The sequence below is a fragment of the Lampris incognitus genome, chromosome 10, assembly GCF_029633865.1.
Source record: "Lampris incognitus isolate fLamInc1 chromosome 10, fLamInc1.hap2, whole genome shotgun sequence".
Lineage (NCBI taxonomy): Eukaryota > Metazoa > Chordata > Actinopteri > Lampriformes > Lampridae > Lampris > Lampris incognitus.
The window spans coordinates 51,523,604-51,536,691 of NC_079220.1; the positions used below are offsets into that span (position 1 = coordinate 51,523,604).

General features: G+C 47.1%; 1 protein-coding gene across 1 annotated transcript in view; it reads right to left on the reverse strand.

The window, feature by feature from the left end:
* The window catches only part of LOC130119341 (arf-GAP with dual PH domain-containing protein 1-like), a 30,040-nt gene that overhangs the window by 10,895 nt on the left and 6,057 nt on the right, over positions 1-13,088 (reverse strand). Inside the window, exons 2-4 of the mRNA XM_056287802.1 lie at positions 10,922-11,052; positions 10,454-10,545; positions 9,229-9,311 (exon numbers count right to left, since the gene is read on the reverse strand). Coding sequence (XP_056143777.1) covers positions 9,229-9,311; positions 10,454-10,545; positions 10,922-11,052 — 306 coding nt within the window. The remainder of the gene's footprint in view (positions 1-9,228; positions 9,312-10,453; positions 10,546-10,921; positions 11,053-13,088) is intronic.

Consider the following 13,088-nt stretch of genomic DNA (forward strand, 5'->3'; position numbering starts at 1 on the left):
AAAGTTGATCACATAATAAAGTTGATCACATAATAAAGTTGATCACAAAGCAGTTCATATAATAAAGTAGATCACATAATAAAGTAGATCACATAATAAAGTAGTTCACATAATAAAGTAGATTACAAAATAAAGTAGATCACATAATACTCACATAATAAAGTAGTTTAAATAATAAAGTAGATCACATAATAAAGTTGATCACATAATACAGTTGATCACAAAGTAGTTCATATAATAAAGTAGTTCACATGATAAGTAGATCACATAATAAAGTAGATCACATAATACTCACATAATAAAGTACTTCAAATAATAAAGTAGATCACACAATAAAGTAGTTCACATAATAAAGTAGTTCAAATAATAAAGTAGTTCACTTAATAAAGTAGATCACATAATAAAGTAGATCACATAATACTCACATAATAAAGTACTTCAAATAATAAAGTAGATCACATAATAAAGTAGTCCACATAATAAAGTTGATCACAAAGTAGTTCAAATAATAAAGTAGATCGCATAATAAAGTAGTTCACATAATAAAGCAGTTCACTTAATAAAGTAGATCACATAATAAAGTAGATGACATAATACTCACATAATAAAGTAGATCACATAACATAGTAGTTCACGTAATAAAGTAGATCACATAATAAAGTAGATAAAAAAGTCGCTTACGTAATAAAGTAGATCACACAATAAAGTAGATCACAAAATAAAGTATACTGCTCAAAAAAATAAAGGGAACACCTAAAAACACAATATAGACCTTGATGAATGAAATATTTCAGCTGAAAGTCTTTATTTATTAGACAGAGGAATGTATTTAGAGCAAAATAACCTAAGAATGATCAATGGAAATCAAAATCATTAGCCCATTGAGGTCTGGATTCAGAATCATACTCAAAATCAAAGTGGAAAATGAGAACATAGGCTGATCCAACTTCTGTGGAAATTCTTCAAGACGATTCAAAATGAGGCTCAGTAGTGTGTGTGGCCTCCACGTGCCTGTATGCACTCCCTACAACGTCTGGGCATGCTCCTGATGAGACGATGGATGGTCCCCATGAGGGATCTCCTCCCAGACCTGGATCAGGGCATCGGTCAACTCCTGGACAGTCTGTGGTGCGACATCGCGTTGGCGGATGGTACGAGACATGATGTCCCAGAAGTGCTCGATTGGATTCAGGTCTGGGGAACGTGCAGGCCAGTCCATAGCATCAATGCCCTCGACATACAGGAACTGCTGACACACTCTGGCCACATGAGGACGAGCGTTGTCATGCATGAGCAGGAACCCAGGGCCCACTGCACCAGCATATGGTCTGACAATGGGTCTGAGGATCTCATCCCGGTACCTAATGGCAGTCATGGTACCTCTGGCTAGCACGTAGAGGTCTGTGCGGCCCTCCAAGGATATGCCTCCCCAGACCATCACTGACCCACCGCCAAACCGGTCATGCTGGAGGATGTTGCAGGCAGCAGAACGTTCTCCACAGCGTCTCCAGACTCTCTCACGTCTGTCACATGTGTTCAGTGTGAACCTGCTCTCATCTGTGAAGAGCACAGGGCGCCAATGGCGAATCTGCCAACCAAGATGTTCTCTGGCAAAGGTCAATCGGGCTGTACGGTGTTGGGCTGTGAGCACAGGCCCCAGTTGTGGACGTCGGGCCCTCATACCATCCTCATGCATTCTGTTTCTCACTGTTTGAGCAGAAACCTGCACATTAGTGGCCTGTTGAAGGTCGTTTTGTAGGGCTCCGGCAGTGCTCCTCCTGTTCCTCCTTGCACAAAGGACCAGATAGCGGTCCTGCTGCGGGGTTGTTGTCCTCCTGCGGCCCCCTCCACGTCTCCTGGTGTACTGGCCTGTCTCCTGGTACCTCCTCCATGCTCTGGACACTGTGATGGGAGACACATCAAATCTTCTTGCCACAGCACGCATTGATGTGCCATCCTGGATGAGCTGCACTACCTGAGCAACTTCTGTAGGTTGCAGATACCGCCTCATGCCACCTCTAGTGGTGAGGGCACTAGCAAAATGAAAAACTAACCAAAGATCGGCCAGAAAAGATGAGGACAGGCAAATGGTCTGTGGCCACCACCTGCAAATCCATTCCTGTTATAGGGGTTGTCTTGCAAATTGTCTAATTTCCACCTGGTGGAAATTAGACAATTTACCAAAAGGTGAAATTGATTCACAAATTAGTGTTGCTTCCTAACTGGACAGGTTGATATCTCAAAAGTGTGATTTACTTGGAGCTACATTGCATTGCTTATGTGTTCCCTTTATTTTTTTGAGCAGTGTAGTTCATATAATAAAGTAGATAACATAATAAAGTAGATCACATAATAAAGTAGTTCACATATTAAAGTAGATCACATAATAAAGTAGATCACAATAAACTGGATCACATAATAAAGTAGATCACATAATAAAGTAGCTCACACAATAAAGTACTTCAGATAATAAAGTTGATCACATAATAAAGTTGATCACAAAGTAATTCACCTAATAAAGTAGATCACATAATAAAGTAGATCACATAATAAAGTAGTTCACATAATAAAGTAGATTACAAAACAAAGTAGATCACATAATAAAGTAGATCACAATAAACTGGATCACATAATAAAGTAGATCACATAATAAAGTAGCTCACACAATAAAGTACTTCAGATAATAAAGTTGATCACATAATAAAGTTGATCACAAAGTAGTTCATATAATAAAGTAGATCACATAATAAAGTAGATCACAAAATAAAGTAGATCACATAATACTCACATAATAAAGTACTTCAAATAATAAAGTAGATCACATAATAAAGTTGATCACATAATACAGTTGATCACAAAGTAGTTCATATAATAAAGTAGATCACATAATAAAGTAGATCACAAAATAAAGTAGATCACATAATACTCACATAATAAAGTACTTCAAATAATAAAGTAGATCACATAATAAAGTTGATCACATAATAAAGTTGATCACAAAGTAATTCACAAAATAAAGTAGATGACATAATAAAGTAGTTCACCTAATAAAGTAGATCACATAACAAAGTAGTTCACATAATAAAGTAGTTAAAATAATAAAGTAGATCACATAATGAAGTAGTTCACATAATAAAGTAGTTCACTTAATAAAGTAGATGACATAATAAAGTAGATGACATAATACTCACATAATAAAGTAGATCACATAACATAGTAGTTCACATAATAAAGTAGATCACATAATAAAGTAGATAAAAAAGTCGCTTACATAATAAAGTAGTTCACATAATAAAGTAGATCACACAATAAAGTAGACCACAAAATAAAGTAGTTCACATAATAAAGTAGGTCACACAATGAAGTAGTTCACATAATAAAGTAGATCACATAATAAAGTACTTCAGATAGTAAAGTTGATCACATAATAAAGTTGATCACATAATAAAGTTGATCACAAAGTAGTTCATGTAATAAAGTAGCTCACATAATAAAGTAGCTCACATAATAAAGTAGCTCACATAATAAAGTAGCTCACATAAAGTAATTTACATAATAAAGTCGCTCACATAATAAATTAGTTTGCATGCCTGTGCATGGGCTAGTGATGTGCTTAGCATCCAGACATGTTGGCCCGCTGGACCCCAGCCTGGGTGTGAGTGTGCGATGCTGGTGGTGACACTGCTGGTTGTGTTTCTGTTGGCCCGCTGGCCCCCAGCCTGGGCGTGGTTGTGCGATGCTGGTGGTGACACCGCTGGTTGTGTTTCTGTCCTCACCCAACATAAATAATTCAACTTAAATCACAAAAGCAACTGATGGCTTCCTCCGCCAGTCAGGTCGATACTGAAATTAAACTCCTGATTGAACCAGAGGTGCCCTCCTCTGTCCTCCATCCTTCTGCACACACACACACACACACACACACACACACACACACACACAGAAACAAGGCTTTTTGATGACCGACCTCCTATCACTTCAAAACCTCCATCCATCCATCCGTTATCCGAACCGCTTACCCTGCTCTCTAAGATGCTGGAGCCTATCCCAGCAGTCACTGGGCGGCAGGTGTGGAGGCACACTGGACAGGCTGCCAGACCATCACAGCACACACACACACACACACACGCAAACACACACACACACACACACACACAGGGACAATTTAGTACAGCCGAGTCACCTGGCCTACATGTCTTTGGACTGTGGGAGGAAACCGGAGCCCCCGGAGGAAACCCACATAGACACAGGGAGGACATGAGAACTCCATACAGAGGACGACCCGGGACGACCCACCAAGGTTGGACTACCCCGGGGCTCGAACCCGGGACCTTCTTGCTGTGAGGCGACCGCGCTAACCACTGCGCCGCCACTTCAAAACTTTTAAAAAAAGCATTGTGTATTTTTTCCAGTCCTGGGCCAGTGTAGGAACATGGCTTCCTGTGGTCGTCAGTAACATCTCCTCCCTCCCTAGAAGGATCATCACACACACACACACACACACACACACACACACACACAGACACACAGACACACACACACTGTACCAGCAGGATCTGCTTGGCCCAGTTCCTGAGCCTGTTCCTGTCACTGGCGTTTTTGTCCTCATTCATTGTGAGCCAACAGAAACAGCACCAGCAGAAGAAATGCAACATCACTGCCCCCACCCACACACACACACACACACACACACACACACACACACACACACACACACACACACACACACACACATCCGTAATGCACTGGCACCATCTATCCTTCCATTAGAAAACATTTGGAAATATGAACCGCAATCTACTGAATAATGGAAAAGGAAATGGAAAACCATTTCATGACAGGTCTGCCTCGGGGTTTGTGTTTTCTTGCGGAAGTGTGGGCGGCTGACGTCCCACAGGGCTGTCCACTCCTCGGTTAAAGACAGGAGACGCACAAATTACCGTCTTCCATTTAGTGTCAGCATCCGTTTCAGAGGGAACAACGCTGTCGAACCAGCTACGCAAACACAAGGACAGCTGTGGCACCATGGCGCCACAGGGAACCTGCACACACACACACACACACACACACACACACACACACACACACACACACACACACACACACAACTATACTTCAATAGCCACCATCCTCTATCAAAGACTGTCATAAAAAACACATGAGGGAAGTGGCACGGTGGCGCAGTGGTCAGTGAGGTCGCCTCACAGCAAGAAGGTCCCGGGTTCGAGCCCCGGGGTAGTCCAACCTTGGGGGGTCGTCCCGGGTCGTCCTCTGTGTGGAGCTTGCATGTTCCCCCCGTGTCTGCGTGGGTTTCCTGCGGGGGCTCCGGTTTCCTCCCACAGTCCAAAGACACGTAGGTCAGGTGAATCGGCCACACTAGATTGTCCCTGTGTGTGAATGTGTGTGTGGTGTGGTGTGGGGTGGGGTGGGGCCGGCCCTATGTGATGGCCTGGCAGCCTGTCCACAGTGTCTCCCAGCCTGCCGCCCAGGCTCCAGCATCCTCACAACCCTGAGAGCAGGATAAGCGGTTTGGATAATGGATGGATGGATATTGAAGTTCTTATGGGCAGGACCAGAGAGACAGACAGACAGACAGAGATAGATAGATAGAGAGAGACGAGGGCCTCCGCTGTCCTCTGGGAAGGGAGTCTGACTGCAAGAAAACCCAAACTTTTTCTGTCCTTTTCTTTCCATCTGTCTTTATTTCTTGTCTCTCACTCGCTTGCTCTCCGCCAACTATCCCACTGTCCCAAGACGCCTCTCTCTCTCTCTCCCTGTCTTGTGTCCTTGATTCATTTCCTTGTGTCATACTGAAGTTGCCACGGGCAGGACCGGAGACACACAGAGAAAGACACAGAGAGACAGAGAGACACAGAGAGACAGAGAGACACAGAGAGAGAGAGAGAGAGAGAGAGAGAGAGAGAGAGAGAGAGAGAGAGAGAGAGGCGCCCCCTCTGGTTCAGCAATGCCCTGTCCTATCTGATCCATTATGCATGAGTCCAAATGCTCTGCACGGCCACTGAGAGCGACGGTCCAGACCCCCCACCGCAACACAACATGGCCGAGCCAGCCCATCAGAGGTCGGCCTCTCTCACGACGGGGTATCAAACCCTCGGGAAAGTTTTCGCGACCCTTCAATATCCCTGCATTTGAGTGGTGTACCCGCCACGTTGCTTTATCTAAGAGACCGTTTTCGTGGCTGCGAGGACCAGGCTGCTGGTCTCCCCGGGCTACCGGAGCCAAATCTGAGAGCCAGCGCGGCGGACAAAAGACGGCATTCTTCTCCGGCGGCAGAGACGCCCGGCCACATGCTCCCGGACCCCTACACCGCACAACACAAAGCACCATTGAGTCAGAGGGAGCGAGAGGAGTGAAGGACAGGGGGGATGGAGAGACAAGACGAGAGGGGGAGAACGTGGGAGAAAAGACAGAAGGACAACGTCTTATTGTCCCAAGACGGCGGTAATCGTATCTGACGTGCACCTCTAAGCAGGATTTCGATAAAGCACATTTTCCCTCGTTGCATACGAACTATTACATACGGTAACGAGCCTCAGATTAGCCTCATCTGTGCTGCGGCTGTTGTCTGCATTTAACATGCCCATCGCCACTGTCCAGACTACGGAGCTCTGGAGGTCAGAGGTCGACCGCTCATAAAGTTAAGCCGGGCTGGTTCGCTGTCGACAACAGCGATCCTCAAAATCTAACAGTTACTCTCTGAGCCGCAAACCACCGCAAACCCGGATGTGACTCCATAACACGTCCTGTGGGCCACATGCAGGCTAGTGCGCCGATATTACCCCGATTACGGTAATACCGCAATTATTGAAATTGTCACGCCTTTATCTTATTTCCCCAAATCAGGATAAACCCTCATGGAGGACCCCCCCCCCTCCCGGACTTCTTTCAAGTTATTTAGACTATAGGGGTTGCAGATACCGGATGGCAGCAAACATGGCCGCCGTGGAATTAACGGGCTGCCACCGTCAGTCCCTCATCCAGAGGTTTATACATCCACGGCTGCCTGCCTGCCTTGATTTATTTGGCACCCTGATGCCAACGCACAAGCTCAGGAAAACGTTGTCGACTTTCGGTTGTTTCCGGCTAATTTTGTAGCAACACCAAAGATAAAACTGCATACAGATGAAGTGACAGAAACTCCATTGTGAGGGCTTAAGGATGGAGAGATGAGAGATGTAGCAAATAAATCAGTTTTGTGGTGCATACAGCAATCATCCATCCATCCATCCATCCACTATCTGAACCGCTTATCCTGCTCTCAGGGTCGCAGGGGTGCTGGAGCCTATCCCAGCAGTCATTGGGCGGCAGGCGGGGAGACACCCTGGACAGGCCGCCAGGCCATCACACAGGGCCGACACACACACACACACATTCATACCTAGGGACAATCTAGTACGGCCGATTAACCTGACCTACATGTCTCTGGACTGGGGGAGGAAACCGGAGCCCCCGGAGGAAACCCACTCAGACACGGGGAGAACATGCAAACTCCACACAGAGGACGACCCGGGACGACCCCCAAGGTTGGACTACCCCGGGGCTCGAACCCAGGACCTTCTTGCTGTGAGGCGACCGCGCTAACCACTGTGCCACAGCAATCATCAATAATAATTGATAATTGATCAATAATTGCATCGCGAAAATATGCAATAATTTAAATATTGGCATATACTAATGAATCCTGACTATCTGATTTTTTATTTAAACATGCAGAGTTTGCAAAAAAAAAAAGAAGTTACGAGAGGGAAGTAAGGGGATAGACAAAGGGAAAGGAGGAAACACTGAGAGAAGAAGGTGAAGGGCAGTCCTCCTCCCTCGTCGACCTTGTCTCTCAAAAATAGGGTCTAACCAGTACTGGTCCACATGTCCAAGTACCTTACAAACAGTCAGGCGGTTGCACCAACAAGCTTTCTGGGCTGGGCCGTGCAGTGGAAAGTGGCCCCTACTGGGACATGACCTCTTGACACACAAGGGTTGACGTCACCAGCCAGCGGCAGCCTCATCACGGACCGATTAGCCAATATAGCGCCACCTGCCTGTCTCCTAAAACACAACACGTGTAACCAAAGGGCTTTTTTCCGCTGGCTAGCGAAGGAAAAAGGATGTCGTTCATATTCCATGCCGGCATCTCCCTCCACTGTAAACACACACACATCTTTACAACCACATTTCATGGACAGAGATTGACAGGCCTTTCGTGGGCCGATAAACATGTTTGCACATTTCGAGGATTCACGCTACATCCCTGAGCTGGAAATGGGTAATGAGGGGGAAGGAGGCGCAGCGTATTCCGGGGTGTTTTCCCTCGCCCACGTCTTTATCCCAGATTCGATCAACTACCCAGCCCAAGAATGCTGCTAATGATAAATGGATGACGCCGAGAGTTCGACGCTGAATAGGTGCGATTGTGAGTGTGAGACAAAGACAACGTTTGGTGGATCTTGGGTAAGTCCTGTGTGTGTGTGTACATACACACAGGGTGTTGTGATGCGTCTAGTGCAGCAGTGTGTAGTTGGAGGGAAGGTGCACGTGTTCTTCCAACCCGCTTGTGTCCTTCCTGCCCTTAGCTTGCTGCCGCTGGCTAGCCTCTGTGGCTAATAGGGAAGCATGCTAGCGTGTAAGCCTTCCCTTGCCAGTACATAGCCTCTCCTTCACCAAGACTCCTGCCAGGCCTCCCCGTGGCCACATGTGGTAACTGGGGTCTTGCGGCCCCAGGCTAACTTGGCAGGGGATCTCGGAGCAGCAGTGGGCCCCAGAGATATGGTGTGCAGGCCCACCCTGGTGGACACGCCCTGGCACCTATCAACCACTGCCCCGCTGCCTTGTGGGTGAGTCTGGAAGACATAAGGCTAAGGGAGCTCACCCCAACAGAAAAGCAAGCTGTGGCGGCACGCTTCGAGGCGGTTTCCGAAAAACTGGATTTCCGGCAGCCCCCCTGCAGTTGTGTGGAGGTGCCGGTCGTCTAGGGATCCCCCTTGCCATCGGAAACATCTCCTCTACAATCAAGTCATGTGGCGTTGGGAGAAGCGCAACCCCCATGCCACTTTAAAAACCATCTCTGCACAGGTATCTTCTGCTATCTGAGTCCTCAAAGGACCCACAGATAGAAGAAGATGGTCATCATCGGGCACCATGGACAACCAGCAAGCAAGCAAGTGTGTGTGTGTGTGTGTGCAACCTGTATTCTTTGGAAATAAGCATTCTTACCTGCCGAGTAGGGCTCCTGTCTCTCCACGCAGGTGAACTCGTTCCTCTCGTACCTGGCTCGAATCCACTGTTCCCGGAGGAGCCTGCACAAACAGTTGGTGTTTAGACAGTTAGCGTCGACAGGGGCTTGGTGTTTACTTCATGCTTGAGCTAATTCACCGGGAATGCCTCATTAGCGTACGCGGATGCGGAGCCTCCCGGCTACCCTCAGCGGCGGCGGCGGGCCGCACGCCGGCGACCGGGCGTTACTCGGCTCATCCTCTCGTAATCGTTAGGGTTTTTGAAATTAATCCACGTCGACCTCTCACGGCGGCCATTCGGATTCAGCCTCTCTCATCCGTCCACCCAAAATGCTTACGGCTGGACTCCTACTGCAAGTTTTTCCTCGCACCTCCAACTTACACCACTCTCCTCATCCCTGTCCTCGGTATGCTACTGTCTCCCCGACCACTCGCTGTGATCATCTGCCATCCTACAGACCTGCTTAATGTTAAACACTAGCATCAAGCCCCCCGCCCCCCCCCCCCCACGACCCTTGATTGGATAAGCGGGTATAGATACTGGATGGATGGATCCAGTGTGTGTGTGTGTGTGTGTGTGAGAGACCTGTTTGCTTCACAAATCCTTAAAGTATCTCTCTCAAAGTGGTTTCGGAGGAGAGCAGAAAGGCGTGAAGGCAGGCCGAAGCCATTGCATTCCTTTAAATAACGAAACCTGCAATGAGAAGTGGAGCGGACTACAGGGTTTCTGTGGCTCTGTGCTATTTATAGCCCCTGGATGGCTGAAGAGCAACCCTCGCACTACGCTGCTGCTTCCTGTTCGTGCTAACAAGACAGGAACCTGTTAACCTCACCACCGAGGTGGGTTTCTGCACGGCAGCGCTCCCCGGGTCCCAGAAGCTACCCAACAGTCACGTGACGGCTCAACGTTAGTGACACGCAGCCTTAGCATGGGGCTAAAACCCTGTTTTTAACGGTGTGTAACTCTGTTCCCCCACCGCTATACCCCTGCTCAGACAACTTGCCCAGCTACCACCGGACGTCCGAGATAACCTCCATCTCTCACTCAAAGGTGACGCGCATTACTGCACTGTCCACTTCTGCCTGCCATTTAGGGAACATGATCTTTCAGAAACCCCAGAGAGAGAGAGGGGGGGGGGCGACCCAGCTGAGGGCCGCCCGCAGCAGGAGGCTCTGGAGGAGGTGAACCTGGCCTCGTCACTCACGTGCAGTCCGTGGGTGTAGGTCGGTAGTAGAACGCCGGCACCTTCCGTTCGTATTTGACCTTGGCAGCATTGTTACCCGTGGAGGCAAGAAACTGGGGAGGGAGGAGGAGAACGGTTGAATGTGTTGGTGTGTGGGAGTGAGAGAGAGTGTGTGTGTTAGCATTTGTTAGTGTATTCAGCTGATAAGGTAAGGTCAGAGATACACACATATCTATGGGATTTCTCTCTCGCCCGGAGCGAGAGAGTACTACTGCCGTGACTCCTTCCCCTTTCGGTACCGCAGCCTCAAAGCCCGGACCAGTAGGCTCCAGAACAGCTTTTCCCACCAAGCAACCAGGCTTTTGAGCAACGGGCATTAAAGACACTAAGCCTGTTGCTGGACTGACTGGTACTGACCTACAGTCTTCAGCGGATCATCAGTTTACACACACACACACACACACACACACAATGATATGGGGATCTCACCTCTATCTCAGACGAGCTCCAAGGGTCCAGCAGAACAGACTTGACTCTGCTGATATGAGGAATATTTCTGTGGAGGCCTGAGCAGCTTTGGCACATAAAGACACCCAGGGTGTAAGATGCCCAGTCCGGGTCTGCAAAATAAAACACACACACACAATTATTTTAAGGTGGTTCCTCGCTGACCTTCACACAGCTCTAGCAGAGGACTTCCTAAGAGACTGACATGCTACCAGATAAACAATAAAAGAGCCAGGATCAGATAATGGGTGGATGAATGGAGATCCAGGATGGGATGTAATTCAAACACTCGAACTATTGTGTACATACAGGGACTCTTAATACTCCTAATGAAAGATATTCACTCACTTTTTGTTGGAAATTATAGGTTCAAGGTTCAGGTTTATCATCATACACACTTCAAAAGTACCATGCACATTCCATATATAATATAATTAATCTCTGCAAGTTATGTAGTCTGCCTACTGCTCATTATTCGGACCACCTGGGCGAAAAACTATGTAGAGTATGTTAATATAATTTATGTGAATTTAAGATTTATTCAGCTTCCTTGGCTCATCTACTTCTTACGTTTTACTGTGCTGGTTTTCATCCATCACTTGTTGTTGCAGCACATTGTCATGCAATCCTGCATGAGAGGTTCTCGATGAATAAACCTCGCTTTTATATAGTATGTGAGACTGACTTCACAGGTGAGGTCTTGCCTATGTTGACTGGCTGCAGACTGGATAGCAAATGGCAATTCAGTCGGATACCGGTAGCTCATATCCACACCAGCCAGCTGCAGAGCTATTCTTTGGTAGTGCAATGCTAAATAGCCAGCTAGTAAACTGGTAGTGAGATACATGAGTTTAGCTGAGGGGGGGTCCGGTAGGTCATTCGATCTGTCCGCCAAACTGAAAGGTCCAAAAATTCAGACTAAACTGTAATCAGTGAGATCAAGCTGCAGTTAAGCTATAAGTAAGTTGGTAGTAGGTCAAAGGGCAGCTTGCATAAGGTATCCTGTATGAAAATTAATTAAATTTCTTTTATTAATCCCCTTGGGGAAATTCAGATCCTGCAAATTAACCCATCCTAGCTGTGATCTGTGTCGCTAGGAGCAGCGGGCTGCCGCCGTCATGCTGCGCCCGGGGACCAACCCCAGTTCTTTTCCCACTGCCTTGCTCAGGGGGCACAGACAGGAGTATAAACCCTAACATGCATGTTTATTTTGATGCTGGGGGAAACAGGAGCACCCGGAGAAAACCCACCGCAGACACAGGGAGAACATGCAAACTCCACACAGAGGATGACCCCCCCCCCCCTCCCCCGGGGTTCAAACCCAGGACCTTCTTGCTGTAAGGCGACAGCGCTAACCACTGGGCCACCATGCCACCCAAAAAGGTCCACTTGTTGAGAAAAACGACCCAGCCCTTTTTGTACGCTGAACAAAGCCCTGAAGATGTGCCAACACTTGAGGAAGTGTTAGCACGATCAATACTAGTCGAGATATCATAGTAGTGGCTCAGTGTTCCTCATCGGGGTCTTTATATTCCAACACGGTTCACTGCAGCCGGAAAAATTAAAGAGATAGAGGTCGAGAATGAAAGTGACTGAAAGGAGGTCGGCTGAGAAAAAGAGAGGCAGAGATACTAAAGCTTGCAGGGTAGCTGCAGACTGACAGACACTCAGGGGGCAGGGGGTGTAATTCCACTAGAGGACAGAGAGTGAGGAAGAGGATGCTCATCCTTCATCTCTTCGACCCCACAGAGTCTCTGGGGAGCAAGAAAGACAGTTGTAGAGAAAGAGAGTCCATACAGATATAACACTTTGTTAAAAGGAAGACTCAACGGTCGGCTAAGTGCTCAACAAATAAGTAGCAAAATAATCCAGTGAGTCAAGTAAATTCTTTATGAGACAGTACAAGCCTGTTTCATGCCATAAGCAATTATATACACAAATATATAAAATAACTAGATTGTTTAACACAATCTTGGAAAGTGAGAGGATGCCTGAGGAGTGGAGAAGTATGGTGATGTGCAGAGCTGTAGTAACTACAGAGGTATAAAGTTGATCAGCCACAGCATGAAGATTTGGGGAAAGAGTAGCAGAAGCTAGGTTAAGAGGAGAGGTGATGATCAGCGAGCAGCAGTATGGTTTCATGCCAGGA